General features: G+C 47.6%; 1 protein-coding gene across 1 annotated transcript; it reads right to left on the reverse strand.

Annotated features, from left to right (window-relative positions):
• Positions 1–8023: 8023 nt before the first annotated feature.
• On the reverse strand, positions 8024–26385 carry LOC140532069 (SUN domain-containing protein 2-like). Its single transcript, XM_072650617.1, has 17 exons — positions 26255–26385; positions 25378–25577; positions 24687–24821; positions 24342–24437; positions 23978–24071; positions 22416–22512; positions 21676–21771; positions 12993–13244; positions 12761–12838; positions 11993–12036; positions 11476–11641; positions 10940–11161; positions 10674–10758; positions 10349–10464; positions 10030–10197; positions 9118–9210; positions 8024–8874 (listed from the first exon to the last, which is right to left on the reverse strand). Exons 1-17 carry the CDS (start codon positions 26383–26385, stop codon positions 8761–8763), a joined length of 2187 nt encoding a protein of 728 aa, XP_072506718.1. The 3' UTR covers positions 8024–8760.
• Positions 26386–27113: the final 728 nt, after the last annotated feature.

Below are 27113 nucleotides of genomic sequence, written 5' to 3' on the forward strand. Positions count from 1 at the left end.
GGCTTCTGTATCCCAAACATCCAAAATCAACATTCAATGGGCTGAGGCCATGGAAGAGCTCAAAAAGGATTTTGAAAATCAAGTTAGAGAGGTGGAGGGAAAACTGGGAAGAGAAATGAGAGAGATGCAAGAAAAACAAGAAAAGCAGGTCAACACCTTGCTAAAAGAGACCCAAAAAGATGCTGAAGAAAATAACACCTTTAAAAATAGCCTAACTCAATTGGCAAAAGAGGTTCAACAAGCCAATGAGGAGAAGAATGCTTGAAAAAGCAGAATCAGTCAAATGGAAAAGGATGTCCAAAAGCTCACTGAAGAAAATAGTTCTTTCAAAATTAGAATGGAACAGATGGAGGCTAATGACTTTATGAGAAACCAAGAAATCACAAAACAAAACCAGAAGAATGAACAAATGGAAGATAACATGAAATACCTCATTGGAAAAACACTGACCTAGAAAATAGATCCAGGAGAGACAATTTAAAAATTATGGGACTACCTGAAAGCCGTGATCAAAACAAGAGCCTGGACATCATCTTTCATGAAATTATCAAGGAAAACTGCCCTGATATTCTAGAATGAGAGGGCAAAATAAATATTGAAAGAATCCACCCATCACCACCTGAAAGACATCCAAAAAGAGAAACTCCTAGGAACATTGTGGCCAAATTCCAGAGTTCCCAGGTCAAGGAGAAAATATTGCAAGCAGCTGGAAAGAAACAATTCAAATATTGTGGCAATACAATCAGGATAACACAAGATCTAGCAGCCTCTACATTAAGGGATCAAAGGGCGTGGAATATGATATTCCCAAAGTCAAAGGAAGTAGGAAAATAACCAAGAATCACCTACCCAGCAAAACTGAGTATAATACTTCAGGGGAAACAATGGTCTTTCAACAAAATAGAGGACTTTCAAGCATTCTTGATGAAAAGACCAGAGCTGAAAAGAAAATCTGACTTTCAAACACAAGAATGAAGAGAAGCATGAAAAGGTAAACAGCAAAGAGAAGTCAAAGGGACTTACTAAAGTTGAACTGTTTACATTCCTACATGGAAAGACAATATTTGTAACTCTTGAAACTTTTCAGTATTTGGGGAGTTGGTAGGATTACACACACACACACACACACACACACACACACACAGACACACACACACAGACACACGCACGCACACACACACAGAGCACAGAGTGAATTAAATAGGATGGGATCATATCTTAAAGAAATGAAATTAAGCAGCAAGAGAGAAATATATTGGGAGGAGAAAGGGAGAAATGGAATGGGGCAAATTATTTCTCATAAAAGAGGCAAGCAAAAGACTTTTCAGTGGAGGGAAAAAGAGGGGAGGAGAGAGAAAAACATGAAGCTTACTCTCATCACATTCGACTAAAGGAAGGAATAAAATGCACACTCGTTTTGGTATGAAAACCTATCCTACAATACAGGAAAGTGGGGGAGAATGGGATCAGCAGGGTGGGAGGGATGATAGAAGGGAGGGCAGTGGAAGGAGGGAGCAATTTGAAGTCAACACTTAGGGAGGGACAGGATCAAAAGAGAGAATAGAAGCAATGCGGGGCAGGATAGGATGGAGGGAAATATAGTTAGTCTTACACAACACGACTATTATGGAAGTCACTTGCAAAACTACACAGATATGGCCTATAGTGAATTGCTTGCCTTCCCAAAGGGAATGGTTGGGGAGGGAGGGATGAAGAGAAGTTGGAATTCAAAGTTTTAGGAACAACTGTCAAGTATTTTTCTTGCTACTAGGAAATAAGAAATACAGGTAATGGGGTATAGAAAGTTATCTGGCCCTACAGGACAAAAGAGAAGATGGGGACAAGGGAAGGGCAAGAAGAGAGGGCAGACTGGTGATTGGGGCAATTAGAATGCTTGGCGTTTTAGGGGGAAGGGGAGAAATGGGGAGAAAATTTGGAACCCAAAATTTTGTGAAAATGAATGTTAAAAGTTAAATAAATAAATTAATTTAAAACACAAAAACAAAAAACATGAGTGTAGGAAATCCCTGGATGTGGCAAATGCCAAACAATCTCAGCCTAAAATGTATCTTAATGGATAAGAAATGATTGGTTATCGATGTGGGAATCATTTCTGAATAATCTTTGCAGTCAAATCATCTTGTTAAAGCAGAGGACAAAACCCCCAAATTAGAGAGAAAGATAAGATGGCATGCAATCCAAATAGCTTCAACTTGACCCACTCAAGTAAGTGAAAAGTGGTGAAAAGTAGGAAACAGAGGAAGGAAAGGGCAGAAATTGAATCAACATAAAGCAATTGCCACCTAGAGGAGGTCAAAATATCCTAGAAAATATTTAGCCAAGCACCACCTGATCCCATTATCAAATAGAGAAATGTGGCAACCAAGGGCAACACAGGTTTAGAACATGACCTCGTTCCCAAAACCTGAATTAGGGCGATGGAAGATCATGAAGAAAGATCCCCTCTGCCTTTATAAAAACGGAGAAAAATTGTGGAAGGAAAAGCTAAATTTCCAGCAATCTAGGTGTGAGATTGAACCACCCCGAGAGTATATATCAAAAACGAAACTGCCAAGGAGACAACAAAAATACTAAAAATGCAACAGATGTATTGGTGTTTCTGTAAGAAATGAGGTTACCATTGACCACATTTGGATGTTTCTGTCCCTCATGTCCTCTGCTGGATTGAGGAATGTTTATTGATTGGGTACATTGTCTACAAGAGGCACATTCACTTCCTTTCTTTCACTCTCTTTACCCTCTGTAGTCTGGCCTCCAACCTCATTATTCCACCCAAACTGGTGACTTCTTGACTGTCCGATCCTCTCTCAGTCCTCTCTCAGTCCTCATCCTCCATCCATCACTCTGCAGCTTTTAATAGGATCATTCAGTCAATAAATATTTATTAAATACTTATCATGCACCAGGTGTGTTAAAAGGTAGGAATAGAAAGAAAGACAAAAACAGGGTGCCTGCCCTCAAGGGCCTCACAATCTGATGAGAGAGACAATGTGCAAAAAATGAGTACAAAGAATGTACTGAAAAAGAGGAAAAAGTCAGCAGAAGACAGAATGAAGGCGAGTTGGGGGAGGTTTCTTGTAGAAGGTAAGATTTTAACTGGTGCTTGAAGGGAGCTAGGGAAGCAGAGAAAAGGAGGGACAACATTCCCAGCATGGAAGATGGACGGTCATGTGCAAGGAAGAGTCAGGAGGCCAGTGTCACTGGATTGAAGAAGTGGGGAGTGAAGTGGGAGACGAGTGGAAAGGCAGGAGAGGGCTAGGTTAGGGAGGGTTTTGAACTCTCGTTCAGAGAGGATTCTGTATTTGATCCTGGAGGCAATAGAGAGTCACAGGTTTATTGAGGAGTTGAGTGGCATAGACCTGCACCTCAGGAAAATCAGTTTGACAACTGGAAGGAGGAGGGAGAGACTTGAAGGAGGCACATCCACCAGGAAATACTGCAGTAGTGCAGGCATGACCTTTCCTGTCTCTAGCTTTGACTTCTTCTAGTGGGTGGAATGCCTGTTAGTGAAGGTTGTTGTGTAAAGATGGCTAAGTCTAAGAACCATACCAGCCACAACCAATCACAAAAATGGCACAGAAATGGCATCAGGAAACCTAAGTCACGGTGATACATGTCTCTGAGATGGGTCAACTCCAAGTTTCTGAGAAACACATGCTTTGCCAAGAAACACAAGAAGGAGCTGAAGAAGATGTAAACCAAAAAAACCAAACAATTCCCAAGGTCCAAGCAGAAGCCATGAAGCCACCAAGGCCTTCGAGGTCAAACTTCTTAGGGCTAAGATCTCTGAGGCGAGTGCCCAGCATGCTGGCCACAAGATGGCCACTAAGCATCCAGGCCCTAGGGTTGCCACCAAACGTCCAGGCTTCAGGATCATGAAGCCTGACTCTAAGGCTCCAACGCGCACTGACCTTAAGGTCACCAAGTCTGCCATCAAGGTCACCAAGTCTGATCCCACGGCAGCCAAGTCTGATTCTAAGGACACAGAGCCCAGTGATTCCAAGGCTGGGAAGCCTGCTGAGTCCAAACCCAAAGATGCTGGAGCTAAAATTGCTAGTCCCAAGCCTTCAAAAGAGATGTTTCAAAATGAAAGAACTTGTTTAAATCCTAAAACATCATTTTCCCCCAGCCATGGTATGATTCTTCACTACTTTGTACAAATAAAATAAATGGTGAGTCATAAGAAAACAACAGTGCACAGGAGATGAGGCCTGGACTAGGGTAGGGGCAGCATCAGAGAAGAAAGTTCTGTTTTTGAAAGATGCTGCAGAGGTGAGCCTGAGGAGAGATGGTGCCAAGGTGAAATCTGCAAGAGACGTTGAAGGGTGAAATCTGCATGACATATTGGAGAGGTGAAACCGATGAGAGATGCTGTAAAGATGAAATCTGTGAGAGATATTGGAGAGGTGAAATTGATGAGAGGTGCTGCAAAGCTGAAATGGACAAGAGATGTTGGAGAGGTGAAATTGATGACAAATGTTGCAAAGCTGAAATGGACAAGAGATGTTGGAGAGGTAAAACTGATCAGAGATGCTGCAAAGATGAAATCTGAGAGATGTTGAAGGGTGAAATCTGCAAGGGATGTTGGAGAGGTGAAACTGATGAGAGGTGCTGCAAAGCTGAAATCCACAAGAGATGTTGCAGAGGTAAATTGGACAATCTTTGGCAATCCCTTGGACAGAAGTTAGGATTTGAAGATGATGCCAAGGTTAGGAGCCTGGAAGATGGTGGTGCCCTCTACAGTAATAGGGAAGGTAGGAGGGGAAAGAATAGGGGGAAGATGAAGAGTTCTGTTTTGGACATGTTGAGTTGAAAATGTCTACACGACATCCAATTTGTGGCATCAACAAAGCAACGAGAGATGAAAGACTGGAGGTCAGCACAGGGTTTTAGGCAGAATAGGTAGATTTGAGAAATCATGAGCATGGAGAGGGTGATTCAATCCATGACAGCTGATGAGATCACTGAGTGAAGTAGAATGAAGAGAGAAGAGTAACGGACCCAGGATTGAATCCAGGGTCTTCTTCTCCTTCCCACTCTTTTCTCTCCAGGTTTTCATGAGTCCAACCTCACCTGTTTTTCTTCCTTCATGTTTGACTGCCCTTTCTCAGTCTCCTGGTCGTGATCTTCATCCAGGTCATGCCTGTTAAGAGGCTGGGCTCCCTAGAGCTCTGTAAAATCTCTGCATCTCTGCCTACTGGATTGGACAGGTTACCTTTAGGTAATTGTAGGACCCAGATTAACTTACTTTCCTTTTTAAACTCTTCCCCCCCACCACTCCCCCCTTAAGTTAGAAGCATAGAGGCAAAGGTTTATTAACCTCACTCTCCCTTCTCTCCCATCTCAAGGTGAGCTCCAGCCTATTCTAAATGTCCCTTAGGTAACCCTGATTTTATGTTCTTGCCCCATTTGTGCTTTGTGCCTCAATGAGACATTATGGGCAAGTGACTCTGGACAGAGAATCCTGAACTCTCCCTTCCTGTTCACTGCTTTATATAAGGTGCCTGAGTTCATCAAGCAGGTGGGAACTGCTCCATCAAGAAAGCCATTTCCAACCTCAGTTGAACAAGCACTTTTTCAGACTCTGAGCACTATCTCTCCTTTGGTCCACGAAGCAGTTTGTTTTCGTGACAGGAGGGCAGAACTGCACAGGATAAAAATGTGCATTTCCTGCCTACGCTGCCAAGATCCCAGATCCCTTGTAAAATGGTGTCTGATGAGCTGCTAGTCTTTGCTTGGATCAGAGCAATTCTGCAAAGTGCAGTCAGATTTTAGCACAGTCTGAATCTCAGATGACAGGTGGATTTGGAAAGGGTTAACGGGTTACATTGCCCTACCTGTCGAGTGCTGGCTAATGAGCTGATGCCAGCTCCCTGGGAGGTCTCAGGGGAATTGTCCTGATTGCCCCAGGGATCTCCCCTTTTCTCCGTGCTTGTTCAGCATTTTTATCAACGACTTCAGTGAAATAGCACAAGGTGTGCTTGTCCAAATGTGCCAATGCTAGAGCTGGGAGGGAGGGGTGGAGATGTCACATGACTGATAGGATGGAGGAGGTTTCAGCTAGCTAAAATTTAGGATTCTATCCAAATGAAAATATCCAGTGGAGGTAAAAGCAGAGTCCTCAACAAGAATTAGAAAAGAAAAACCAATGAGTGGGGGAGGGTGATGCAGCCATGGCTCCTGTTAAAGGATTTGGGGATTTTAGGGGATAGCAGTGTCTGTGTGAATCACTAGTTAAACTTGATGGTTGGAATGACCAGTGCCTTCCTGAGGGGCATGGAGAGGCCTACGATCTAGGAAGGGGGGTCAGTAATAGGTCAGCCCAAGTCTGTCCTGAGGAGACCACAGCTAGAGGGCAGTGTTCAGGCCTGAGCATCACAGTGTGGGAAAGAAATGACCAAGATGAGGTGCATTCAGAGAAGGGTGAACAGAAGGATGAAGGGCTCCAAGAACATGGTGTAAGGCCCTTGAGAAGCTGTCAGAGGACCATGAGAACTGTCTTCAGGTGGCACAGGAGATGGAACTCTGCACCTGGAAGCAGGAAGATCCAAGTTCAAATTCTCCCTCAGATACTTACCAGCTGTGTGACCCTGGACAAGTCATTTCACCTCTGTGCCTACATTTCCTCATCTGCAAAATGGGTCTAGAAATGGTGCCTACCTCACAGGGTTGTTGTGTGGATCAAAGGAGATATTTGTAAAGTGCTCGGCACAGTGGCTGGCACGCAGTAGCCACTCTCTAATGCTACTATTTGAAAAGTGATGTGGAAGGGGGATTAGCGTGTTCTGCTTGACCCAGGATGAAAGAACGAGGAATAGTGGGTGGAAGATGCCCAAAGATAGATTTCAGCCTGATTTCAGGACAAATTTCCCAACAACTTGAGCTGTCTGAAAGTGGAAGAGGACGGCTGGCAGTTTGTGACGTGTTTAACCCTTGCTGGAGGCTGTCAAAGGCATGCTGGTGACCCCTTGTTGAGAAGGCTGTAGAGTATATTCTTTCTTTACACCTGAGTTGAAGTGAATAGCAATGCTCAGATAAAGTGTCTGCTGGGTGGCAGGCCTTGTGCTAGCTATGGGGGAGACCAAGGCAGACACAAAGCTCTTTTCCTTAGAAAGCTGTCCTGCTCCTGAAAGATGGAGCAGGCACACAGAGGAATGTCTGTCTGGATAGGTGTGTGTTTATGTATGGATATGCAGACACACACAAGGAAGTATAAAACATCAATTTGGGCGCACTGAGGGAGGATTAAGACCAGGAGAGGCCTTGGGTGAGCTTTAAAGGAGCAGGCAGAAATGAGAAAGCCTCCTCTGGTTCCCTTACCCAGCTTTGCTTCTCCCAGCCCAGGCCTGGGCTTAGCTCCCTCTCGATGCCCAGGACAATCCCTCCCAGGCCTCACTCAGCAGCAAGGAAGCCGCCCTTTAACCAGGGAGTTTCTACCAGAATACCACCTTCTTTTCCCCACTACTCCAAATTGGCCTCAAGAGCAACAGGTGGACAAGGAGAAGCCACAGATCCCAGGGAAAATTTATATTTGCATAGGCATAAATTAGAATTTGTTGATTAAAAAATCAAAGTAAAGAATTAAACAGTAGCCTTTGTGATGGGGAAGAACTAAGACCCCATCTGTAGGTTCCTATGCAGGGCTGCTCAGACGCCAGCTTCCTGGTAAGCGAACAGAAGCAGAGGGAGCAAACTGGGTTGAGGGCCAGCTAGGGTCAGCCTGCCACTGTCTGCTGGTGACCCCCAAAGCCTGCAGATGAGTGAGTGCCCCTGCTTGCTTCAGGGACCAGTGGCCAGCCCTGTGGTGTGAAGGCCTGCCTTCCCTCCTACAGTAAAAGGCAGGAAGGATGGCAATGTCACTGTGAGGATCCGTGCCTGACAGCCTGCCCCCCAGCCCAAGCTGGAGCTGGAGTGAATATCACCCTGGGCCCCAGGGGGAGGAAGCCAGAAATGAAGCCCGTAGCTTTTCTGTCTGATAACAAAGAACAAAGAGATCTATGTATAAATATAAATATCTATCTATATACATAATACAATGGGCCCGCAGGGCCAAAGAATTTGCCCTTCCCCTCCCATCCCAGCCTTAACTCCAAAAAACTAACCCCAACTCTATCCCAATAAACTTAACACCAGGGAATTGTGGCCAGTCCCAGATACTTCAGATTTCAAAGACTGCCCCCATCATGCCCCATGGTAAAGAGAACTATGCATGCTACCATGGACGGGAGCTTTAGCCACCTGCTGGGGCATGCCCAAGACAGACTGTCTACCAGTCTGCCCTTTGGAACTGCCCAAGTTGTCATGCCCTCAATAAACCAAGTTCTTTGACCTAGACTCTTGGGCAAGGTAAGCTAAGGTGGCCTAAGCTGTGGTTCTGAGTGCTGCTGAGCATAATAAGGCCCTCATGATGTCTTGACTCACACCTTCAAGATATCATACATAGCTGTGTATACACCTCCTGAGGGCAGGCAGGGCCTGGTAGGGAGCTGGGCCACCTGACCCTCAAGAGGATGGGGAGTGAAACAAATAGCTGAGCTGGTGATCTCCTCTCCATCAGAGAGGGCAGGGTGGGGCCAAACTGCTCCATGGTGGTAGGCTCCCACCTTGTATCTCTCCCAGAAGCCACAGTGGCCATAAGGGATGAAGTGTGGGAGAGGGCGAGAAAGTGGGATGAAGTGCTTGCTGGGGGAGGGGAGGGGCTGAAGGGGGAAAGAGGGGAAAGGCCCTGGGGGGGAGAGGCTAATTGGCAGGCTTCCCATGGACCCGGAAGCGGTAAATGCAGGTGTACTCAGGGTGACCCCAGTTGCTTAAGATCCGAAGTTCGACCACCTGGTATGGGGCTGTGTCATTGCCCTGTGGGAAGAGGAGACTGGGGTCAGGAAGGCTCGTGATCCCTTGGTGGACATCCTGACCCCAGAGCCCGTCCCCCCCAGGCCTTCTTCAGTGGCTGAATGTTATCCCTCAGGTTGCTATCAGAACCATGGGGTCCTGGCTCAAACTGCAGCTCCTAGCAAAGCCACAGCATCCCCATGGCTGGTGAACTAGCCTTCAAGAGCACCAGCCTCCCTGGGACACTGTGGGGCCAGCCCTCCATACCTGAAAGTGGAAGGTCTGAATGGACTCCCCAGCATTATCATAGGTAAAGTGCCCGAGGGCCACCCCTTCCGACTGTGAATCTTCATTTAGCCCCTACAGAGAAGGAAAAGCAAAGGGAAGGGATGGATGGATGGATGGATGGATGGGAGGGGGTTAGAGGAAAGGTCATGCTGTTAGGACATGAATCCAGATCTATCCAGGGAGGCAAAGGAAGGGGAGGTTGTGGAGGAGGAGGTGGAAGAGGAGGAGGAAGGGGGTGTAGGGGGGGATACATTGGGGAGAGTAAAGGGGAGAAAGCAAAAGCCACCATGATGTTTCCTTCTTTGGTCCCCTCACCTTCCAGCATCTCTCACTAACTCAGTAGACAGATCCTTTTCCCTCCAAGCCCCTGGCCTCCTTCTCTGCCTCTTCCCCTAAGCTGCTGAATGGCTTGGGATACACAATTTAATTGTAGGTGCCTCAGTTTCTTCATCTATCAGGATTTAGGTCCTGAAGCATCCTGTTCCCCTACACGTTTCTTCTTCTCCTCTGGCTCCACTTTTTTCACCCACATCCTCCTTATGAGGACATTCCAACTCTGCCCTAAGGAGGTGACTGTAGGGAATGGTGCTCATCATCCCCACTCAGCTCCCCCATGGGACACCTGGCCATGGAGGCACCCATGTATAAAGGAGTTGTATAAAAGGACCCTGAGACAGCATTGAAATCTTGACTGCTGTCAGCTGTCCTCTTCTGGCTTCTCTCTAAGAAGAGGGGGAGCAGGGAAAGGGCTGGTTGTGGAGTCCAGAGACCAGCCTCAATATCCCAGCTGTAAAATGGGCACATCCTTCCATTCCTCACCTCACAATGCTGCTGTTAAGAAATGGCTGTCAGGCATACTGGAATGGAGAGCTGCAAGGCTCAGATACTCACCAAGATGACAAAATCCTTGGGGGCGCTAGGGATGTTGCTGATGGGAGACAGGGCTTTGGGTACATGCTCCAAGGTGACAGCAGTGAGGTGGATGCGGGCAGATAATCGAACCACAGCAAAGCCCTGGGGGCCCCGGAATGCCCAGCAGTTGCCAGGGTAAACATCTGGCTGTGGGCAGAAGACAAGTCAGGTGACAAGTCAGGTGGGCAGCCAATGGAATAGATTTCCATTGTGTAATCCTCCCACCTTGAGAGCCCAGCCCCCACAGAAGGTGGGAGATGGCAGAGAGCCAAGCTGGGGGCCCTTTGTTCTGTCATACCTGGAGGATGGCTCTTGGGGACTGGAAATAGTACCACAAGGGGATGCCAAACAGACTGAGAAGGGCCGTCTTGGTATCATAGGTCTCTGAGCAGCGGCTACTGATGATGCTGGCCCCTGAAAGAACAAGAGGGAGAGAAGTGAGGTGGGGGCAGCTGAGGGCTGGCAGGACACAGAGGTAGTCCTGAAGATGAGGGGTCACTGCCAGGGCATCAGCCCTTCAACTGCCCCGTCCCATAAGGGGCATCATGAGTTTTTAATTCCTGCTGTCCCTTAATGGGCAACCATCATGTCCCCAGCCCTCTGGCTTTCTACAGGCTACCTACCTGAGGACTCCAGGGCATAATCCACTAGCCCAATGCGGTCTTCACTGTATCTCTTCAGGGCCTCATTCACAATCTGGTGCACATCCTAAAAGACAGGCATGGATGGACTCATGGGCCTAGCTGCCTGCAGAACTGGCCCAGCCCTTTCACCAGAGGGCCACGTGTGCTACCTGCTCTGCCAGGGCTTCCCCTTCCTTCCCTGGAGGCTCCTCTCAGGGCAAACCCATGACCTCCGACAGGCAGACAGGGAATGGGGCAGGCCTCACCTCCTCTGTGACCCCAGTCACTCCTTCCTTGTGAAGGGTCAGCCTCAGGCTGGCAGCAGCTTCACTGGCAGATTTGACCTGCCCTTCTGCCACCTGAGTGAGGATTCTGTGCTCCAGGTCCCGAAGTTGGGCCTGTACCTCCTCCAGCTGAAGAAGCCCAGCCTTAGCGCCCTTGTCTCGAAGAAGGTACTGACTGATCCAGGCTGGGAACTGAGACTCCACCTAGAAACCACCAGAGACCATCCACAAAACAGTAGAGGTAAGGAAGAAAGAGGGCCGGGACAGGGGACCTGGGGAGGGGGTGTCTAGAAAGACTCTGAGAGCTCAGAGCCTATGCATGTCTTCCTGGTGCCAGGGAAGGGACGGTTGTGAACCAAGTGACTGGCATTTTTCCACTGCTTTCAGGTCTACCAAAAAAGATCTCATTGGACCCCAGTGGACACCTTAGAGGGTTGGGTCTCCCTGGGCAGATGCTCAGGCAGCCCACCTTGGAGAGAGGGGCACATGTGGTCTAAGTGGTGGACTGGAGGACTCACATCACTGCGCAGGGCTGCCATCTTCTGTGGCCAAAGGTCTACTTCCTCTGCCGCTGCAGCCTGTCTCTGGCTCAGGGCTGCCAGTTCCTGTCTCAGGCCAGCCAGCTGGGCCTCCAGTGGACCCATAGCCTTTAATATGTTTTCCTGGAGGGCTTCTTGGGCCAAACTAGACAGTGACAAAAGGAAAAGGGAAGGGCAGCCACTGGCTAGTGACACAGGATAGAGTCAAGCAGAACCACTATCAAAGGGAAAGAACAGAACCAGAGATCTGGGTGCAAGTCTTCCCTGACATTTACTCCCTGTGTGACCCTGGGCAAGTCATTTCCCTCCCAGGCCTCAGGACCCTCATCTGCTCTCTGAGGTCCTTACCAGCTGGGATTAATCCTATGGACATGCTAACCCAAGTATTCTGGCTCTACTGACACCCCCCCAGAGAATCTCAGTGGTGCTTTCTCTGGTCTAGTTTTCTAGCCTTCCTTCCCTCCTCTTCTCTTTGCCAGTTAGTTTGGGGCCTTACCTCTGCCATTCAGATTTTAGCTGGAGCACCCAGCTTTCCAGCTCCTGTAAGGAAGATGATGGCACAATGAGACTGATGAAAACACCAAACCACACTCTGGGGACTCATTGTCTCCTCTGGGTGGACCCTCTGTCTGCTAAGGAGGATCTGAGTCTCTGAAAACTGTTGGGCTCCAGAAATCTTGACCTTGAGTTTGGGCTAGACCTTTCAAAGACTGGACTCCTCTCTTATCATCCCACCAAGAGGAGGCATCTGACAGAGACCCCAACTCAGCTGAGATTAGGCATGAACCACTTTCCCTAGAGTGGTGAGGTCACTTCTCAGTCCCTGAAAAGAGTTTCAAACTCAGCTGTTGAGTTACAGTCTTCTCATTGACAATCTTATCCCTCCCTAGTCTTCATGCATGGATGTGCTCAGTACAGGAAAGGGGTTCCAGAAAGGAGCTACAGGAGGAGGCTTAGGTTGCTTTAGATCAGTAAGCTCTCTGCTTATCCTTCGGACAAGGGGATCCAGAGTCCTCAGACAGGAGCTCTCAGGGACAATGAGTCAATCGAATATGCTCCCATACAAGTATGGAATCTGGCCAGAAACCTGTAAGCAAGTGTTAGGTCTACTGACAGCAGCACCAACATTTCCAGCTACAAGTGACCTCCCCCAAGACGTCTCTGCCCCCTCTCCCCCCCTCCCCGCACCCTTTCCCCCCCCCCCCCCCCCCGCCCTCCATCCCCTGTGTCTCTGCCTCCAGAAGCGTCAGAGCTTCTGGATTACCTGGGATGCCTGAGAAATCTTCTTTAGAACATTATCCAAATCTTGCCGATGTTCTGCCCTGAGGGTGGTGAGTGCTTCCTGGAGACCACAAAAAAGGAGACAGGCGTTCAACAAGACCCAGAGAACTTGGCAGGTCCTGCCAAGCCCAGAGTGCTGCCTCACCTCAAGACCTCTATGCCTTCCACTAGCTGGGCTTGCCGACCTGGTCTTCTTAGCAGAGCGTTCTCCTCACCTGGATGTGGGCAGTGGTGTCCCTACGGAAGTCCTTCTTCAGGGTGGGTTCCCATTGGCTCATCAGGCCCTCCAGGAGAGTTGAAATATCCTCGTGGCTCAGGCTTTTTCCACCTCCATTCCCACTGGCCCCCTGCAGCTCCAGCAACTCCAGCCTGATGGCCTCCTTCTGCCAACGTGCAGAGTATTCAGAAGCCAGAGTTTCCAGCCGCCTTTCTAGGGCATGAACCTTGGACAGGACATGCTGTTCAGCCTTGGGAACAAGGAGGAAAACACACAAAGATGAAAAGTCTCTTAGGAGGAGGAACAAGGAGCACTGGGCATTTGTTAAGCACCACTGTGTGCCCGAGGTGGGGCTGAGTGCTGAGAACACAAGGACCAAGAAGGAAACCTTTCTTGTGTACGAAGAACTTCCATTTGAATGGAGGAGACAAGGACATTAAAAGCCACCAGGTCGTTTAACTGCTGTCGGCAGATTTCTTCATTTCACACTTACGCTATTTACAAAAACGTAAGCATTGTTGGTCTCCGCCTGAGAATGGAAGTTCCTGGTCAATGGGAATGGTTTCATTTTGGGTACCTGTGTCCCCTAGGCCGGGACCCGGCACTGAGGAAGTGCTTAATAAATACATGTGGGTTGACAGGCTGACTGGAAGAAAGAGCACCAGAATGAATTCTCAGCATGGGGGCAGCCATTTGGGTAGGGTCACCGAGTGTGAAAGGAGTACAGAAGACCAATGAGGCTAAGGCTGGAAAGACAGGGTGGGGCTGTTTTCCTCTGGGGGGCAAAGGGGAGGCCCTGCCATTGACTGAGGAGGGAAGTCACTTGGTCTGCTCTGTTCTTAAGGAAAGTTCCTTTGAGAGCAGAGTGCAGAACAGACTGGAGGCAGGGAGGCCACTCAGGACACTGCGGCAGTGAGCCAGGAGAGTGATGAGGGAGGGCCAGGGTCACCAGGGTCGAAATGTCGAAGAAGCTGAGAGAGCTCAGGGCAAAAAGCCAGGTCAGAGACCTCCCCAAGAGGTACAAAGGAGGCTAAGCATGCAGAAGGTCCCCTCCCCACCAACCACACAGCACAGGGGCAGAACCAAGAGAACAGAGGGAGGGTGGGCATTTTTGATGAGCCCAGCCCACCTCCTCTCTAACCATCTAGATAATGTGCCAGACCACATTCTCATGAGGAAAGCCAAGAAAACATCCCTGTGCGTCATTTCTCCAGCCCAGGGAAGCTTAAGAAATAAGAGAGCTGTGGACACTGAGGTGGGGGCTGGCCAGGAGCCCAACATAATGGCAGCCAGGACAGTGGGAAGCATTTCATTGCCCAAGGATGGTAAAAGGGCTAGAACTGAATCCCTGAGCAGGAGCAGATCCCAGGCTATCCTGGGAGCATGAAGGGGGCCAAATGACTCTTCTAGGCTACAGACGTAGGGCTGAGAGGAGCAGTTATGAGTGAGCGAGGCCCTAGCTGAGCACTGATCAAGAAAGGGGTTCTGCAAAGAGGTTCTGGACCTGAGCCCCAGAGCACAGCTGGGGACTCAATGTTCACTTTTAGTCCTGCAGTGGGATACCTCGGGTAGGAGACCCAGACGCAAGAAGAGTCAATAAGTTCGGTCCCTCTGAACCTGCAGAACCTCAAAGTGTGCTAACAATGACTGAGTCCAATAACATTCTACAGAAACTCCAGCACCCGCAAGCCAGAAGACCTAAACCTGAGTCAGGAACTTGCACAACTCAGACAAGAATAGCAGTGAACAGATATCACCACTATGGAAGCACTGAAAGTTTGCGGACTGAACTAAGAAAGCCCAGAGGTGAGCTGAGCCCAATGCCAACATCAAGTTCATAGTCAAGAAATAGGCTGGAAGAATGAGTAAACAAAACTGAACCTGACCACAAAGGGCTACTATGGCTCAAGACAGAAAGACAGAAGAAGCCAATGACTTGAAGATATCTTTAAGCAAATCCTCCAAGAAAAAGGGTAGATTGGATAAGAGTTGAACAAGAATTCCTAGAAGAGTTAAAGAATGAGATAAAAATGAACAAAAAGTGATTTTAAGAGTGGAAGAGGAAAAATTTTTAAAAAGCGGTACAAGAAAGATATGAGAAAAGAATGAATAATTAGTAAAAGAGGCACAAAAATACTGAATTCCTTAAAAATTAGAACTGAGCAAATAGAAGCTAATAACTCTAGGAGACAACAACAAAAAATAAAATCAATTCAAGAGAAAATGTATAGGATCTCATACAAAACTCCAATGACCTAGAAATGGATTGAGGAGAGAGAATTGGAGAGTCATTTGTCTATCCAAAAGCCAGGAACAAAAAAGGAGCTCAACATAATATTTTAAGATATTACAAAGGAAAATGCCCAGATGTGTTAGAATCAGAGGGCAAAGTAGAACTTGAAACCACAAATCATTTCCTGAAAGAAACCCCTACATGAAAACTCCCAGCAACTGTTCTAAATCCAGAACTGCCAGGTCAAGGAGAAAATTCTGCAAATAGCCAGAGAGAAATAATCCAGTACTGTCAGGACACATGAGATTTAGAAGCTTCCACATTAAAGGAGTACAGGGCTTGGGATATCATATTCTGGAGTGGAAAAGATCTAGGATTAGAGCCCACAATAAGATTAAACTACCCAGCAAAACTGTGTATCGTCCTACAGGGGAATAAGGACCCTTCCTGAAATAGAGAACTTTCAAGCATTCCTGATGAAAAGACCAGAACAGAATAGAAAATTTGACATTCAAACACAGAACTCAGGAGAAGAATAATAAGGTGAACATGAGTGAGAAATCACAAGTCACTAAAAAAGGGCAAATTGTTTAGATCCCTTGTGTGGCAAGATGATACATGTAACCACTTCAGAATTTTATGATCACCACGGGTCCTAGAAGCAGTCTAAATAGATAGCGACCTGAATGACTGTATTATGTTGTGAGGATCTCAAAAGAATGGAAGGGTGGAGAAGAGAAATGCACTGGAAGGTTGTGGGGAAGGAGAGAAAGAATGGGGAAAGTTATCTCATAAATGGGGTGCACTAGAAAGAGTTTATACAATGGGAGGGACAGAAGAGGGGAACAGGCAACACGAACCTTATTCTCATCTGAACTGGTTGAAAGAGGGAAGAATACACATACACACACAATGAGATGGAGAGATTCATTTTACCCAAGGAGAAGTAGGAGGAAAAGCGTCTAAGAGAAAGGTGAGGGGGAGGGAAGAATGACGGGATAGATTAAGGGAGGCAAAGGTCAGAAACAAAAGACTACTGAAGAAGGGACAGAGTAAAAAACAAAAGGATGAGTGTAAAAGAATAGCATGGAAAAAAATATACATTTAATGAACACAACTGTGAATGGGAATGGGATGAACTCACTCATAAAATGGAAGAATACAGTTGAATGGATTAGAAACCAGAATCCAACAATATGTTATTTACAAGAAATATGCTTGAAACAGAAAGATACACAAATAGAGGAGTTGGAGAAAAAGAATGGATCTTACAGAATGGATCCTAAAGAATGGATGAGTCAAAGAACAAATCATAGAAATGGTTAACAATTTCATGGTGACAATGACATAACTAAATTTTGGGGATGCAGTCAATGCAGGACTTAGAGGGAAATGTATATTTTCAAATGCTTACATCAATCAAAGAGACAAAGAAACAGATTAAAGAATTAGACATGCAACTAAAATATTTAGAAAACCAACAGATTAATCCCTTCCCAATTAAACACCAAAATTAAAATCTTGAATCGATAGAAAGATGAACGAAATTGAAAGAACAAAACCCCAATGAACTAATAAATAAAACTATAAGCTGTGAGAAAAACAATTAAATAGATAAATCCTTGGCTAATTTAATTTTTACAAAAGAAAACCAAATTATTACATCAGAAAATGAAAACAGTGAATTTACAATCTATGAAGAGAAAATAAAAGTAATTACTAGGAGCTTTGTTGCCCAACTACATGCCAATAATAAAAATGAAAATCTAAATGAAATGAATTTTACAAATATAAATAGTCCTGTTTAACAGAGCCCTTAAATAACCCCATCTTAGAAAAAGGAACGAAACAAGCTATAAATGATCTCTCTAAGAAAAAACCCCAGGACTAAATCAAATTTTTCCAAATGATTAAAAAGTAATCAATTCCAACACTAAATAAACGATTTGAAAAACAGGTAAAGATAGAATCTTATCAAATTCTTTCTATGACAAAAATATAATCTTGATACCCAAACCAAGGAGAGTCACGTCTCCCCAAGAAAGGGAACTATAGATCAATTTCCTTAATGAATATTGATGAAAAATATTAAATGCTAAGAAAGGAGATTACAGGAATATATCACAAAGATATATTGTGACACTGTGACCAAGCTGGATTGATACCAAGAAGTTGGGCCTGGGTCAATTATTAGGAAAACTATAAATGTAACTGATTATATCAATAACATAAACAACAAATTTATATGATTTCAACAGGTGCAGACAAAGCTTTTGACAAAATGCCTCATCCCTGTTGAAAAACACTAGAAAGCACAGGAATAAATGGAGTCTTCTTTAAAATAAGTATTATCTAACTGAAACCAAGAGCAAGCATGATATGTAATGGGGATAAGCCTTCCCAGTAAGATCACGGTAAAGGAAGAAAGTCCATTGCCAACCATTGCTATTCAGTGTTGTACCAGTTACAGCAACTGCTAGATATAGCAATAAGGCAGAAAAGAAACTGAAGGGAAAAAACTGCAATGAGGAACCAAAACTATCTCTTTTGGTAGATGATACAATGGTTTACCAAGAGAACCCTAGAGAGTCATCTAAAAAACCAGTTTAAAACAAAACCAGTTCAAACAATTACTTAAAGAAAGTTGGAAGCCCATCAAAACCATCAGCATTTCTATATATTAATCAAGAAAATCCAGCAGGAAGAGATAGAAAGAGAAATTCCATTGAAAATAACTGTATACAATTGTATACTGTATACAACCTGAGAGTTTGCCTGCCAAGACACACACAGGAACTATATGAACACAATTACAAAACATTCTTCATACGTAGAGATCTCAACAGTTGGAGATGTACTCACTCCTCGTGGGTAGGTCAAGCCAGTAGCATAAAAATGATAAAACTACCTAAATTAACTTATTCAGTGCCATACCAACTGAACCACTAAGAAAGTTCTTTGGTAGCAAAGAACTCATTGACAGAGGAGTGGCTTATGGATACAAGGAAATATGACTATGCTGTACGAAGCCACAACTCTGCTTAATTAGAAGACTTACATGAACTGGGGAAAAGTGGAATAAATGAATGAGGAGAACAAGAAAACAAGCACCACAGACAACCATGGAAATGGAAAGAACAGAGATGACACATGAGGATCTTCTTCCCTTCCCGTCCTGGCTAGGGTGGGAAATACTGGCAGGGAACCTGCATCTAATGCTGGGCTCGCCTGCTGTGTTCTGCTGAACTTTTCTTCCCCTTTTTGGTTTATTCTTTTGCTTAAGGGCTGGCTCTGTGGGAGGGCAAAATGGGAAGGATACACTGAGCAAGGTGGGTCACATGAAAGCAAAAGCTAGAGACAAGTCTTCAAAGTCAGTGGGATGTGTGTGCGTGTGTGTGTGTGTGTGTGTGTGTGTGTGTGTGTGTGTGTAAAGATGTACCTAATTCAAAATGATTTTCACTAGTAGATCACACAAGCTTTGCAGGGTTTTTCCAAATTCCTTGCTTCTCTTTCTGAGAAGACACACTGGGAAAGGTAGGTTAAGTAAAAACCAATGATATCAAGAAAACTTTTGGAAACACACAACACGATGAGGAGACATGAAAATGGTTTTCAGACTTTGTGGACATGGACAGGGTTAGAGTTGCTTTGCTTGTCCTGGCAAGGTCGAAGTTGTGGCACATTTCAGAGGCAGGAACAGCTTCCTAACAAGGTGAGTCACTGAGAGGGGAAGGAGCTGCCTCAAGAATTTGGGGGCCTCCACTCTCAGGAGTGAGCTGAAGAGGGAGGCTGAGGGCCCTTCCTGATGTTTGCCGTTTCACGGGGCCACTGTTTGTATCCTTTAGTCACCACCCTCTTCTTCTCTTGCGCCAGTGGCCTATTTTCAGATCCAGTGTTGCCTTTGGTTTCTTTGCTTGCCAAGAGCCGCTGGTCTCTGAGGGAGGCAGCCTCTAGGATTGCTGGCCTTCTCACTGGAATGTGATGTTTTGGGGCAGCAGTCAAACATCCTTAGGAAACGATGCTATGAGTCAGTGTTCCTTTTGCCGTGCCTGAGTGGTTGACACATCTGAAGAGGAAGGACTGGAGCTGTTGGAGCTGTACGGTATGTTTTTTCCCCTTTTGTCCCCCTTTCTTCTAACTTGCTGGATTTTGACCTTTGTGGGGCCCAGTCACTGATCTGGTCCTTGATGCTGAAATGATTCGTGTAACCAGCATTTCTCATTCCGTGAAGATGGTCCTTTGGTTTCGTTGTGACATCTTTTGGTGCTGATCATGTATCCTGTGCCTGGGGACTTTCTTACTGACAAATAATAGTTGTGTCTTCTTCCCTTGCACGTTGTTTTGTGGACTTAGTACAATGACAGCCAACAAACACTGATACACTCCCACTAAGTGTAACAGGCTATGCCGAGTGTTGGGGTCACAAGGACAAAATGATCTTCTCAGCTTCCTCCTGGACTTCCTTTGCCCTCTGTTGCCTTATGCTCATTTGGAATAGCAACTATGGGGTTTTTTAGTTGCCTTTAAAAATGTGATGAAATCTAATCCTTGAGGCTGATTTGCCTCCTCCAAATTCTTCTGCCTGTGAGTGATCATTCCACTGATTGTTTCCCCCCCACATCTGAAAAAAAAACTCCTTGCAGCTGACATGAGAAGTCAGACAAATCAAATTCTGACACTGGCTGTGTCCAAAATCGTGGACCTCATTGTGCATCTGACATCCAGCACCTCATCTGTTGCTGTTTCTAGAGCCATGTCCTTTATCCCACCACTCCATGTCACCCCTCAGATTACACAGGAATAATGTCAACCACTTAGACTGTGGTTGGACTGTGTGAGGACTGAGGGAGACCAAGTACTCTTTGTCCTTCTCTGAGGTCCCCTGACCTCTGTCCACAAACAGAAGGTGGCTGCAGAAGGCAAAGGTTGTTTGGTCTTTTTATCTGCTTCCCAAGTCATCATGACTCCCCAAATCCAATCACCTGGTGGCCAAGCTTCTGGTGGGCAGACACCAGGATCTGCACACAGCCTTCAAGTCTTCCCAGCTTGATCAACTCTGATAGTCTGGGCTCTGCTACCAATTTCTGGAGACCCCCCCCCCCCTCCAGAATCACTTCACTGTGTGACAAGGTGTTAGGGAAGGCCTTTTGGGGGAGGCAACTATGATTTCAGTTGAAGGCAGCGGGGGAACGCGGGAGGCTGAGTCTTGAGAGGTTGGCATTGAACTGCCCCAGGTCCCAAAGCTAGCAAGTGGCAAAGCTCAAACTTGAGCCCAGGTTTTCTGACCCTGGCTCCCCAGGGATCTGCATATCCAAGGTGAGAGAGTCTCCTAATGCTGCTTGTGAGTGGCCCTGGTGCAAAGATTGATGAGTTTGGAGATGGAAATCCATGGATAAATCGAGGTTACTAAATGAAGGCTTCATTATAGCCTGGATTTATATTCTCATCTCTTGCCCCACAGCACAGACCATTAAGAAGAGACTGTCACCACTGAGATGAATGACCTATCTTCTGCATGACACACACTTGGCACCCAAACAGCAAAGACAAAGAAATGGAAACTACTGGCTTGCCCCCGAACTGGGCAAGAGCTGAATAAATTATGGTGTAAGGATTGAATACAACCGTGCTCTAAGAAACAATGAAATAGGTGGTATTGAGAGAAACCTGAGAAGACTTTGTATGAACTGGTGCAGAGCAGCGTGAGAAGAACCACAAAGAAGCAACTTTGAAAGACTTTAGAACTCTGATCGATGCAGTGACCAAGTACTTTTCTGGAAAATGACCCAACTTCTGACGGAGAGATGGCCTCAGGAGGCAGAAGGAGACATAGATCTTTTAGACATGGCCAAAAAGGGACTGGTTTGCTTAACTCTGCACATTTGTTACAAGTGGTTTGCTTTTCATTTTTCTGAATGGGTGGGAGAGGGAGAAGGGAAATAAAACAGACTTTTGTTCATTACAAAATGGAAACAAAAGCAGCTTCCTCTGGCTAATCCTGCTTCCCCCTCCTCTGATGCCTCATAGTGCTGCAGAGCTGTTTCAAAGACAGCGCTAGGAGAGGACACCACCTGGAAGATCCTGCCAGGCCAGAACTGTCTTCAAAGATGGTATGGTAATAGTCTGTATGGCTGCCATAGAAGAAACAGCATAGCCAACTCCCTCTACTGCTTCACTCCCATCTGTCCTGGTAGATCTCCATTGTACCTAGTTGTTTCCTCATGACTCGGGGACTCCTTCAGGGCAGGGACTGTGGGCTTGTTTGTTTGGGTTTGAATTCTTTCTTTGAATTCCCATCCCTTAGCACAGTGCCTGACACACAGTAGGCCACACTTAAGAAATGGTAGTGGACTGAGTGATTCTGGGGTTGATTGGAACAGACTTGGTTGTGAGCAGACTGTCTGCCTGTCCTGCACAAAGTGTTCCTGGCACTCACCCAGGCACTCACCTGGAAATATGGGGTGGATTCTCCTGCTTCCCACACCTCCTCTCTCCTGTTGCTGCCCTTTGCTGCCCACCAGGACAGCATAGCAGGGTGGAATGTCTGTAGTCCATAGGGGTAAAAATACCAAGCACCTAGCACATGGGAGGAAAGGCTAATGAAGGCAGAGGCTGAGGCACCAGAAGGGAAACATGTCCAGGATGAGGACCTACACCTGGACTGTGTCTGGCAGTGTCACATCCACATGGGCTCAGACCCTGGCCCAAGGAAGGTGCATGCATTATGGGCCCCATGATCTGGAAGGCAAGACCCTTCAGGAAAGGCATCTCTCATGATCCTTTCAGGAGTCATTACACACTTTTGGATTATGAGAAAAATGAGGGACAAGAAGCAGCTGGGGAGAGGACATGGAGAAGTCCTGCCTCCTGGTCCCAAGCCTGGTCCACATACAGCCCTGTCTCTTCTGGAGGATCAGAGTGCTTTCAGGAGATGCCAGCTGAATAGAGGTCCTGGTAACTGACAGCTTGTGGTGTCACCATTCCCAAGCTGGGCTTCATCTCATAGTAGGGGGTAAGTGATGTCATGGTTCCTGAACAGAGTACAGCTCTTTTGGGACCATCCAGGGAGGACCACCCTGTCCATTCTCCCCAGTGAGAAGGGGCAAAGGCCTCCAGAGCTGGCATTGGCTGTGTCCTGCCCAGCTAACCCATTCATTGTGGACTCAGCTCTTCTACCAGTTCCCCCACCCTCAAGTGCCTTGACAGTGACCACTGAGGGGGCAGATCAAACACCCATGTAAAGCCAGCACTGTCATAGTAGGCATGCAGCATGAGTCTGGGAGGCCTGCATACAGAAGATGCACAAGAAAGGCTTGTGGGATTGGATCAAGAGGAGGAGACACAGGCCGTCTATCCCATTTCAGGCACAAGAACTTTCCCATACAAGGCCTGGGTCCCTTTTCCCCTAAAGGCTAAAGGCTCCCCTTCAAAGCTCTGTCTTCCAGACTTGCGTTCAGCAGCCCTGCCCCCAAGCCCTTGTCTGTCTGGGCTGGCAGGGTGCCCTGGGGACTCAGCAAGGCTCACCGTAAGCCAGCGAAGCCAGAAGCAACAGCATCAAGAGAAGCAGAAACAACTTCTTCAGAGTTGAAAAGCTCCTGGATTTCATGGGGATGAAGGAGGAGACATTAGTGCCTGGTCTTCCCCACCAGATTCCTGTGCGACCCTCCCTGAGCTGCTGAGGAAACCAACAAAGGGTGTGCCCCCACCCTGGGACAGCTACGATGGGGAGCTCTGGGCTTTTATGGACAGCCCTCGAGGTCAAGTGGAAGGAGAAAATTTGACCTTGGTCAAATGTGTGAATGTTGTTATGAAAGGTGACAGGGCTGGTGGAAGGCATCTCCCTCCCAGGGCTCTCAGGAATGTGCTTATATGCTAGTGAATTGGGCAGGCTTCTTTTGGCTAAATCATTTCAGTGCTTGTCAAATTGGGACTTGGAAGGAGTAAGCCCTGACAAGGTTGGCTAGTCTCCCTGGGCCTAGCCTGTGGCCCCAAGAATCCAGAGCTAGATAGGGAACCTGCAGCCTGGAGATCACATGTGGCACTTGAGGTCCTCAAGGGTGGCCCTTTGACTGAATCTAGACTTCCAAGAACAAATCTCCTTAAGAAAAGGATTTGTTCTGTAAAACTTGGCCTCAGTCCAAAGGTTGCACCCCAGGACCTAGAAGGCTACATGTGGCCTGGAGAGCGCAGGTTCCCTACCCCTGCTCTAGAGGCTCCTGGACACAGCCCTGGAGGCTGCCTGGAAACCTGGACATGACCCCCCACAGAGAAACTGTAAGGATGGCCTGGCTACCCGAAGGACTGGGAAGAGACTACAACCCCTGGGAGCTCAGGACTTTCCAACTGGCCAAGGTGAAGCCACCAGAGTCAGTGGAGATGAGAGGCAGGAACTACTGAGGGGACAGCTCCTCCAAGATACTCAGGAATAGAGCAGCACCTGTGCTCATGGGGATTGGCATGTGCTGGGGAAGGGTTAACAAGCAGTTCTGAAGGAGGTGAAGGCACACACAACTTGTCCCATCTTCTTCTTCAGTCTAGATACCCAGAGGAGCCCTGACTGGTAGCTGACACTCAGGAGCAGGTTCAAGCTGGTTCCAGCTGATTCCAGCACACCCCTGACCCTGACCTGACCTTCTGTCATAAGATTCATGGCACAAAAGTCTCAAAAGCTGAACTGAGCTCAAGGGTGGTGAAGCTTTTTCAAGCATGGGTTCTTTGGTTCTGGCAGAGCCCAGGGAGGCCTCACTGACCTGGTTAAGACAAAGACGTCCAGCAGGGAGGCAGCTGTGGTCAGGCGGTAGCAGGTAGTGCCCAGCCACCAGTAGAACAGGCCAAAGAGCCAACCTGTAAAAGTCCCAGCAGAGGGGTTCAAAGGCTTCGCCCTCCTATCCCAGAGTTAGCTTGCTCCCAGCCTGCCCACTCTGCAGCTGCTCCTTGAATCTCCCAAGGCTTTCTAGCTGTGCCTGGGGATCCTGCCATAAAAGCCTGTCTCCACACACTGTCCTAGGGTTAGCACCCAGGCCTGGTGTGCCCCAGCATAGGAATGAGGAAGCTCTTATGGGCCCACAGCAGGGACTGCCCTGGGCAGTGTGCCCACCCACTCCCAGAACCCACCTGGAAAAGTGATGGCCACCCACAAGAAAGCGCCAACTTGGGAGGCAGCATTCCTTAATGAGGATGCTGAGCCAGGCTGGTCCATAAGTGTGTGCCCTGCAGGAAAGTGAAGACATGAGGAGCCACCCAGAAGGAGACACAAGTGGGCCTCAGGCATCCCCATTACCATGCTGAGGCTTGGGCCCTCCCAACCTCCAAACCCCAACCTGGAGCCAGACTGCAGAGCTCTCTCTCCTTTTATCTGAAATCTATGTTCTCCCCATCCCCCCTGGATGGGGCACCCTTCAAAGTACACGGGGCAGCGTCCAGGGGATGGAGTTCCAGTAGGCAGGAAGTGCTGCCTACCTGCAGAGTCATCCTCCGAGGAGTATCCTGAGGAAGATCCATAGATATCATAGGTGACTTTGCCCTCATTCAGTCCATTGATCTTACTCTTCTCAGCACCTCCCAGGCCTCTCCTCCTCCTCACCAAGTCCCCACCTGCACAGAGCATGGAGGTGCCTGATAAGCAGGGAGCTTCAGGCTTCCAGCAACAGCAGCTGCCAGAGGTGGAACACCTGGCAGAACTTTTCAGAATTCAGACTTCCCACCCCTTTGGGGGTCTGAACCCAGAAGCCCCCCCCATGTGGTTTAGGGCAGGAATGGAGTTCTGCACAAGGGCAAAATCTGGCCCCCTTCCTATTTCTGTATGAGGTAAGAACACTTTTTATGTTTTTAAGTGTAATGGAACTTTACTGAAACATGTAAAGATGATTTTTAGCTCATTGGCTGCACAAAACCAGGTGGCCTTCTGCCTTAGGAGGCATGGTTATTGTCACCCAGATCTGGAAAAGTGCCATCTATGGGACTGAGGGGCTTCAGGAGAATGGAAGGATCTCCCACCTGGGAGGATCCAGGGAGATGAGCCAACCTGGAGGAGTAAGGTAACTCCCAACAGACACTAGCCTCCTTAGGAATCTTTAGAAGACAGGGAGGAGCTTCCTTCCTTCTCCCCAGCCCAAGCCCTCGGGTTTGTCAAGCTCTGGCCAGAGCTCACCACGTTCACTCCAGTAGACATCGCTGTCCAGCTGATCTTGTAGGATGGAGCTTTTGTCCACCGAGGCGACCCGGGGGCCCCTGACGTAGGACTCGCTGACCACTGATTCACTGTAGTAGGTAGTGTGAGGATTGGAAGCAGGGCCCAGGTGAGGGGCTGGTGAGAGGCGTTTCACACTGCCAGATTTCCTCTTCAGAGTCCTGGGGGGCGCCAAGCATGAAGAGCAAAGGAAAGAGGGTGAAGGAGATGAAGCAGGAGAAAAACAGGGGGAGAAAGGCCTGGAGGAGGAAGAGACTTTCAAGGAGCTTCTAGGATGAAAAGAAATGATCCCCAAAGCCCTCTTCTGTTCTTATTCCTTCAACAGATGAATCCTTTATAACATTGGAACAAATCCCCAGCTCCCATGGGCCAGGCAGGGCCTCTTTCCAAATGGAACCACCATGATGAGGTACAAGAGGAGCTAAAGCCACCTGAACCTGTCTCCTCCCCCACAGGTCCATCACCCCCATGGCTTCCTATGCTCTTGCTAGGCCCTGCAGCTCACCCCAGAAACCGTGGGTACTGGGCCACAGGGTGGTTGTTCCCTGCCCAGCTTTAAGCCTCAGTTTCTGGCCCTCTCAATGCTCAAAGTCACCCCTCCCTAGTTCCTGTTCTCAGAGAGTGAAGGCAGCAGCAGCCCAGGTTGGGGTAGAAGGGGAAGAGACGGTGCTGGGGACAGGAAATTCTCGCATTTGTGGGGAAAGAAAGCACTAGAGTGATGTTTCCACCAAAGATGGGGGCAGGAAAGAAAGGTGCACATGGAAGCTGGCCAGGCCCTTGGCTGCCCTGAGTGGTTGTGATCTGGAAGATGACCTAGGGTCGCTGTGGAGTGGCTTACCTTAAGGGACTGTCCTTGAAGGCAGTGTGCTGACCAGCCACCAGGGAACTTCCTCCACTGCTGCTGCTGCTGCTGCCTCCATCATCATCAACATGGTAACGATGGCTCAGGCGCTGACTGCGTCGAGACATCATCAAAATCTCACTCTAGAAGTGCTAGAAATTCCTGGAAGAAGCAAAAAGTAATGAGAAGCTGTGCTTACTGACTGACTAGGTGTGATTTTCTGGGACCCCCTGAGAAGAGCCTGATGGGGGAGACGTTGAAGGGGAGGGATGGATTCCTCCAAAAGGAAAGCTGGCTGCACTGGGACAGAGAGGCGCTTTCCTAAAGAGTTTCTGAAGTGTCTCCCAGACGCTGAGGGTGGCTGCTCACCAGGGCCAAGCCTGCCAGCTTTGTGCCTGAGCTGGCCGTGACATCTTCTTGCAGGTGGCTTCCCTGGTGAAGCGCTGCCCCCACTCTCTCTCCAGCCTCCATTTGGAATGTCTCCCTTGGTGTCTTTACTGAATCTGGGGTTTTGACACTTGCCTTGGGATTGTTCTCAGGTCGCTTCGCACACACACAATTTCCTTCTCGCCATAGTTGTTAACTCTGAGGGAAAGGCCTGCTTTCCCTTCCATGTCTTTGTTTCCCCTCATCCCCAACAGCACCCAGTTCTGTGATCATTCTGGAGGGTGGATGGGGTCCAAGCTAACCATCAGATACTAACCCCACCCCTTAGGTCATGTGTTTCTTTAGTAAGAGCCCTCAATGGACAACTGGATTATTGAACTCATTTTACAAATGAGTAAACAGACAAGTGGTAAATTCTCCAGGGGTCCCCATACCTCTTTGGAGGAAGAGCCTCCAAAGCAGGCCCTGG

Source organism: Notamacropus eugenii, chromosome 3, assembly GCF_028372415.1.
Source record: "Notamacropus eugenii isolate mMacEug1 chromosome 3, mMacEug1.pri_v2, whole genome shotgun sequence".
Taxonomy (NCBI): domain Eukaryota; kingdom Metazoa; phylum Chordata; class Mammalia; order Diprotodontia; family Macropodidae; genus Notamacropus; species Notamacropus eugenii.

Excerpts from the sequence above, each read along its gene's own strand:
- LOC140532069 (XM_072650617.1), bottom strand. The coding sequence starts at position 26,385 with ATGTCTCGACGCAGTCAGCGCCTGAGCCATCGTTACCATGTTGATGAT. Across the intron at positions 22,513-23,977 it reads GACGTCTTTGTCTTAACCAG|GCCTCCCAGACTCATGCTGC; the intron begins GTCAGTGAGGCC and ends TTCTGTATGCAG. Across the intron at positions 10,465-10,673 it reads TTATGCCCTGGAGTCCTCAG|GGGCCAGCATCATCAGTAGC; the intron begins GTAGGTAGCCTG and ends TTGTTCTTTCAG.